Raw genomic sequence first — 7,488 nt, 5'->3', positions numbered from 1 at the left:
CAGTCAACCTAGGAGAACTAGTAACCGACGCTTCTCCCTTGAGCCCCCAGGGTTGGGGGCAAGCGATCGGGTTAATAGCGACTGGCTCGCCCAGGGTTCGCGGATGCCCAGCGAGTGGGCAACCACCCTGAACCCATTTCTGGGATGGAGAGCTCGAGCGGGCTACTTGGTTGAGTGGACTTAGAGTCACCAGGCCAGAACGCCCGGGGGTGGGGGACTGGGGAAGGCGGAGCGCGCCGTCCCGCCGGGCGCGGGGGACAAAGGCCCGCGGGCGGACGTGGCCAGCCCGGCCGGGCGGGCCCTTTAAGCGGGGTGGGCGGGCGGTGCGGGGGCGGGCAGGGGCGGGGCGCGGAGGGCGGTGGCGGCGGCAGCTAGTGCTCGGCAGCACCGATCGCGTTGGCCTTGCCCGGCCCTCACGGCACTGGGCACGGAGAACGGCCATGCCGCCGAGGCGCAGCATCGTGGAGGTGAAGGTGCTGGACGTGCAGAAGCGGCGCGTGCCCAACAAGCATTATGTGAGTCGGCGCCCGCGCCACGCGGCGACCCCCAGCCCCGCGCAGAACTTGTGCCCCGCGCCCTCACCGCCGGCTCGTTACGCGCCCCGGGTCCCCGCGCCCTCCCTGCCGTCTGTCTCCCCAAGCTCCCTTGCTCCCCACGCCCTCCCCACCATCTCCCCGCTCGCCCCTGCTCCCCGCGCCCTCCCCGCCGTCTCCTCGCGAGCTCCTGCCCTGCCCACCCTTGGAAAAGTCTTGCCCCAGCAGCTGCTGGAGACGAAGACAGGAACCAGGAGAGAGACCCACGGAGGCGGGGGCGGGGGGGGGGCCTCAGGCCACCCTACTGCCCAGAGGTACCCAGCCTCGTGGGACCAGCCAACCAAGCCCCTCCTCTTTCTGGGCATGGGTCAGTTGAGCGCCCCTTTCCCGTAACTTCCGTTTAACAACGTGGGAAAGTTTCCCCAGGAGTAACCCCCTCTGTGAAATGAGATTTTTTTTTGGCGGGGGGCAGCTGCCAACGTGTGGGGGAAATGGGTCCCTAGCGTCATTTTGCAGATGGGAAGGCTGAGGTTTGAGGGTGCTCGAACGTGGAAGGTGGGCCTGGGGCCCACGGTGACCCGCAGGTGGGAAGTTGCCTCCAGGGATGCTTGGGGACCTTTTCTGGGATTGAGGTGGCCCTGGTTCCACCCCAGAGGTTCTGGGTAGTAGGACAGATGGATCCAGAGGAGCCCTGGGGAGATGGAGGAAGGTGTCCCTGGCTGGAAGCAGCTGGCTGTGGCAACCCTGGAGAAGTTAACCAGGAAGGGGAAAAAAAAAAAAGCAAGAGGGAGGGAAAAAAAAAAAGTCCTAACAAAGAAGAGAGGAACAATGGCTAGAAAAGGGCGTTGGCTGGAGAGAGGCTGTCCAGGGCCTCCCTGAAAGCCCCTTTTGGATGGATTCGTTTAAGACAGTCATTCTTACAAAGCAGACAGATACTCGTGCCTTCCCTGAGTCGCCCATAAAATTCTGGAAGGAGATGGCTGGGAGTCCACTGCGCTCCACAAGAAAGGGTGTTCTGTGTTCCCATGTATTGTTATTGGCTTAGCATTCAGTTACTCAGCCCTGGGCCAGCCAGCGGGGGCTGCTTCCTGGACCTGTGGTATCTTTAAATAGAGCTAAGTTTTCCTTGCTTCAGAGCTCAGCTAAATTGTCTTGGTTTCCCCACACCCCCACCCCCCATCCCTCCCACCCCCATCCCCCCATCCCCCCATCCCTTAACTGTTTCAAATGCTGCCAAATCTTGGTTTCTTGTCGGAGCCTGTTGAGTTGCCTCTTGGGTGTGGGACAGTTTTCAGCAACGCACCAACTGGAGGAAGTCTGGAATTCTCCCTGCCGCCTTCCACCAGGTCTGTGAGCCAAGCACACCAGAATAGACGTAGCCACCAAGGACCGGGCATCATCATCCACTCTCTCTTGTGCCGTCACACACATTTAGTGGTGGTTTTCTGGAACCCATTTCACAGATGAGGAGACTGACAGCGAGAGGAGGAGCAGGCATGTAAGCCAAGGCCTGTTCTGTCGGACCACACCTCTTCTCACAGCCCGCACACCCACAGAGGCCCTGGACAAAGTCCCCTCAAAGCCTGGGAGTCTGGTCAGGCCCATCTCTCCCTGCCAGGGTGTTTGCCGCTTTGAGGGGGTACCCCTGAGCTTTCAGCCAGTTGCTGGGGGCCCACTGAGCCAGGTCTATGTGGCACCCTAGCTTGGGGCTCAGCACTTGGGCTCCCAGGTTGCTAACTGGAACTTCTTCAAGTCACTGTGTCCTCATACGTAAGACGGGGTGATGGTGCCCCCTCCTGGGGGGGCAGCAGTGGTGTGACTGACGTGGGGGTTTCCTAACTGTAGACCCGTGGTGTCTATGTCTCTGATTGGAAACGTGCTGGAGTCATGTGGGAGCTTGTTCTGAGAACTTGTTCCTCTCTGTGTGTGTGATTAGTCACTGCGGTGACAAGGGGCCTTCCCCCTGCCATCCAGCCTTGATTCCCCAGATGAGGAGGAGGGGATGAATGCAGCCTGAGCCATCCAGGGGAGCAGATAAGTTGGTGCTATGGTGGCAGGGAGGGACCCAAAGCCAGCAGCAGCAGACCTGTCCCCAAGCACTGAAAGGAGTGGGTCTGGAGACAGGTGTTGGCAGCCTGGCTGAAGTAACCTTGCTTCTGCCGTCCACACAGCAGCTTCCCTCTCTTGGTTGTAACAACCAAAAACTGTGGCCGGCCAGGCATTGAGGAGTGTTGCATGTCCCCTTGGGGACCATCTTGGTCTGTTTTTCATTGGATAGCCAAGATTCTGAGGCTGGATTACTTTGTAAAATAAAGAGGTTGAAGTAGCTGACTGGGAAGCTGGAGGTCCACGATTGGTCTGTCCCATCAGTTTGGCCTCTGTTAAGGACCTTCTTGGCCACACCACAGGGTGGTAGGTGACATCGTGGTGGGAGCATTTTAGAAGGAGAGATTGTGTGATGGGACTAGAAGCCAGAAAGGTGGGGGAGGGGCCCATTTGTTCTTCTGTAACAACGAGCCCTTGGGAATTGTGGTCTCTGGAGAGCTACTTTAAACTTTTTTTAAGGCTGTATAGCCAATGACCTAACCACCTCTCCCTAGGCTCCGCCTCTTAGGTCTCAGCATCTCACTGGGGAACCAAGCTTCCAACAAGAAACCCTTGCGTGCGGACAGACCATGTGTGTGTAGATAGACCATATGCAGACCTTAACAGGAGGACAGTGCCACTCCTGTTGGGGCACCACAGTGCAGTGTGTACATCAGTTTGGAGTGTCCTGGCTGCTGTGTCCTCCTGATTCCGAGCCTGGAAGGCACCGGGTCACAGGTTCTGAGGCTGCAATTAGACAACAGTGCCTGGGGCTCAGGGCCGGGTCCCCTGCTCCACCTCCATGTCTGGTTAGCAGTCTCTTCACAAAGACCACCTTCTCCCGTGGACAAGGATGGTGTTGTCACCGAGCAGCCCCTGATGTGCCTGTGCCACTCAGAGTCTGGCCTTCAGGATGAATGTGAAGGGAGCTTCTCAGAGTGATCCTCCCTAACTGGAGTGTCTTCTTAGCAACCTGTAAGCTCTGAGGGTCTCGTTGGGATCCCCTCCCCTGTGCCGATACAGGAGAATCCCCTGCGCAGGGCCTGATGAGAGAGACAGCTGTCAGGGTCAAGGGCGCAGGAGGGCCTCCAACCACAGCAATACTAACTACCCTGCATGGAGCCCTGGGTGTGGGTATCATTGTCATAATAACTCTTTAAGAGTGGTAAGGCTCCCCTCATGTGACACCAGTGATGCAGGGGCACAGAAAGAACAAAGCCTGCCCCGTCCAGAGACTTTGTTCGGCCTCTGCCAGGCTCTGCCCTGTGTGCGTTTCAGATCTTTTCTGTCTTTGTGTTAGAAATAAGTCACAGGTGCAGAGTCCCCTGTGCACCCTCCTAATCATATCTGTCCCCAACACACACCCTCCATTTATTTTTCTTTTTGTTTTGTTTTGTTTTGTTTTGTTTTATCATTCCCACGCCCTTGTTTTGTTTTTGGAGACAGGATCTCACTTTATAGCCCAGGCTGGCCTTGAACTCACAGAGATCTGTCGGCCTTTGCCTTCTGAGTCCTGGGATTAAAGACCACCATGCCCGGACCCCACTCACTTTTAACATGCAGATTCACAGGCTGGAAAGATGGCTTGGCGGTTAGGAGCACTTGCGGCTCTTGTAGAGGACCTGGATTTGATTCCTAGTGCCCAAAGAGCACTCTACAACCTTATATAACACCAGTTCCAGGAGCTTTGATACCCTCTTCTGGCCGCCACAGGCACCAGGAGCACATGTGGTGCACATACATTCAGAATGAAATGTCTACACACGTAAAATTTTAAAAAAACGGGTTCATAGGGATAATTATTTTTTATTTAGCTGCCTTCTTGTTTAAGTATCACTGACATACCACCACAGTGACCTATTGTAACCAAAGAGGGCACTGGTACTTGTAGTAACTCTATCGGGCTAAAGAGCCATTACCCCAGTCCAGTTTTGTATCATTTCTGTCACCCCATTTGCCATCAATATCCCCCTCCTTTTACCTGCTAACCCCTTCTCTGTCTTGTCCTCAATGTTTTGAAATCATAAAAATCTTGCCCCGTTGAGATCTGTTAATACCAAAGCCCCGGTTCATTTTTAACTGCTGCATAGTACCCCATTTATAGCTGTTTCCCTCCATGCTAACGGTCCTCTCCTACTGGGGGACTCGGGGCTGTTCTTCCCAAGGTTAGCCTGGTTGGGGCTGTTCTGTGTACAGTCCCAGAACAGAAACTATGATGTGTCTCGTGGTGCGTGTTCAGCTCTGCATGTCGCCCCGGGAGCCGTGTCCCTGGGTTCTCTCTGCTCTGGGCCTCATTGAGTCCTCTCTGTTGTCAGACGTTGTAGTTGCTGTCAGGCTGCTTGCCACACGCTAGTGTCCCATGACGGTGCTTGTTAGCCCTTCCCTGCTTGCCGATGGGTCGAGTGGCCTTTCGTACCTTCATTGGCCAGCTGAGAGTCCTCCTCTGGTTCGCCTGTTTATCCTCTGCTGCCGGCTCGCTGTGTTTTGCCTTTTATCTTCTCTTGATGTGAACGCTTCCTACATCTGGAATACTAATCCTTGAGTGGTTAGATCGGTGTGTTCTCAGTTTCCCCCTGAGGAGACCGTAGGCTCGGAGAATCCCAAGTACGTGAGTGAGGTCACGCAGCAGGGAGAGAGACTACACAGGAACTGAGATAGACGTCGTGTTTGTCCGGGCGATACAGGCAGCCTTGTAGATCCCACCACAAAGCTGCATGGCCTCAGGTGGCTCACTGATGCCACCTTTTCTGAGATGCCAAGTGTTGTTCTAGGCCCTTCTCTGCTCTCGCTCTCTGTTCATTCAGTTGGCTGGCATTCAAGTCATCAGCAAGAAGCTCTGAGCGGAGTGTCCTCAGGGTGAGAGATTGGCAGGGCCTCCCTCCTCCACTGATCAGGTGCTGGGAGAGACGGTGTCCGCTGAGTCAGAAAGTGTGCGTGGTACCCATAGCCTGTGAAGCTAAAACTGTCCTCTGTGTTGTGTGGTGGCTTCTAGATACCAAGCTACGTGGACTGGGGACCTGTGTACAACCACAGCCACTTCCCTCCTCTGCCACCCCTGGCACCCCTTTTATGGAAACCCCTCAGAGCAGGGAAGCCAGTATGAAAGTTAAAGACAAGCCCGCCTAGATGCAAGCTCTGCACGTGGCGGTGGGCCACCCCGCCCCATGTGGGCTTCCAGCTTTGTGAGCAAGGTGGCTCCTCCTGAAAAGATCCTGTGAGAATCTGAGGGTGCTAGAATGCTGCTGGAGAAAGCTGCCAGCGACTAGCACATTCCCTGCTGACTTACAACTTTCCTTTGTGGAGGCCAAGCCTGGCTTTGAATCTCTTCACTGCTGAGCCAGGAGGCTGCTTGACAGTGGCACTTCCCATGGTGGCTGAATGACATCGGGTTAAGTCCTGACCCTCAGGGCCTGATGACAGTCACTAGCGGTAGCCATGAAGAACAACAGCACACGGCTGTGCCTTCCCTCCTCTACCCTGTCCTGTGGCTCCTGCCGAGGCTGAGTGACTATGCTGCAGCATGAGGAGCCAGCCCAGTCTCCTCTACAGATGGCTCTGTACCGTGTCTGTCACACAGCAGGAGTGTGCCCTTACAGTACTTTTAAAAGGAGACTTGTTTTTTTTTAAGTGTCTGTCGCACTGGGTGTGGTGGCGCACACCTTTAATTTCAGCACTCAAGAAACAGAGGCACACAGATCTCTGAGTTCAAGGCCAGCCTGGTCTACAGAGTGAGTCCCAGGACAGGCAGGGCTACACAGAGAAACCCAGTTTCAGGGTGAGGGGGCGCTGGTGTTTGTTGCTTTCTCGAGGCTGAAAATAGGTGGTGGGGAGGGGTGCAGGTCAGGTGACAAGCAAGAGGGCTTTAGAGTGCTCTTCCGGGGGACCTTAACAGCTGTGTTCAGTTCAGTCCCCTCACCCTGCAGGTGCAGGCACACAGCCCTCCCCTCGCAGGCAGGCCTGCTCCAAGGGAGGCATCTCAGCTACTCCTTACAACCTGGGTGGGTCCTGCAGGTGGAAGGGGGCTGCGCTAGCACAGCTCCAAACGATTTCGACACCAGATGGGTGCAGACTTTGACTCTGTGCCCTTCCGTGAGTGGAGAACCTCCAGCCAGACAGGTGGGTCCAGATTCCTGCTCTGCCACTTACGGACTGTGACCACAGTCACATCAGTCACCCTCTCTGTGCCCAGTGCTCCGTCTATAAAATATGGCTGTTAGAAGCTCCAGTTTGAGGAGGCTAGTGTGAGGATTATGGAAGACCCAGGCCCTGGTCCAAGCCTGACAACAGCAAGTCTTACTAGAAACATCCACGTGTGCTGCCATTTACCATAGTTGTAGGCTGGCAGCTGCTTAAATGCCCATCAGTAGAAAACAGGATCCAGGTGACCTACACATGCAGAATTCCACGAGGGTGGTACAGACGTGCCCGGCTTCTGCCAGGGCATCACAGTCAAGCTGGCTATGGGCGCATGCTCAGGCCCCTTCTCAGCAGATTGCCAGCGAAGGGTAGAAATGGCCAGTCATAGAGACCCAGAAATAGAGCTGATAAAATATGTTGCACTTTTTTTTTTTGCTTGTCTGTGCTTTTTTTCTGTTTTCCAAATGTTCTGCAGTGTACACATAGCCCTGTTTCTAGTGAAAATAAAAACCAATGACTGCTCGTTTAAAAAAAAAAAAGAGGCTGTGCCAAGCTGTGGTGGCTCCAGCAGGTCGCATATCCTGCTGTGGGCCTGTGAAGTCCCCCTGGATTCCTCCCTATCCCAGAGAGCAAGGCCTCCTCGGATGGGCCTCTGCTGACCACAGATGCTCTTTTCCGTTCCTGCCACACAAGAAGGCCTTGCCTGTGGCTTTCCCAGCCATGAGCTGAGAAA

General features: G+C 55.2%; 1 protein-coding gene across 1 annotated transcript in view; it reads left to right on the top strand.

Moving 5' to 3' along the window:
- Positions 1-352: 352 nt before the first annotated feature.
- SH3PXD2B (SH3 and PX domains 2B) overlaps positions 353-7,488 on the top strand; it is a 77,414-nt gene continuing 70,278 nt past the window's right edge. The window contains exon 1 of the mRNA XM_084763368.1: positions 353-515. Within this exon, the coding sequence (XP_084619494.1) occupies positions 441-515 (75 nt within the window). The 5' untranslated portion in view covers positions 353-440. The remainder of the gene's footprint in view (positions 516-7,488) is intronic.

The sequence above is a fragment of the Acomys minous genome (assembly GCF_964271855.1).
Source record: "Acomys minous genome assembly, chromosome: 16".
Classification (NCBI taxonomy): Eukaryota; Metazoa; Chordata; class Mammalia; order Rodentia; family Muridae; genus Acomys; species Acomys minous.
This window is presented reverse-complemented; position numbering and strand designations above follow the sequence as displayed.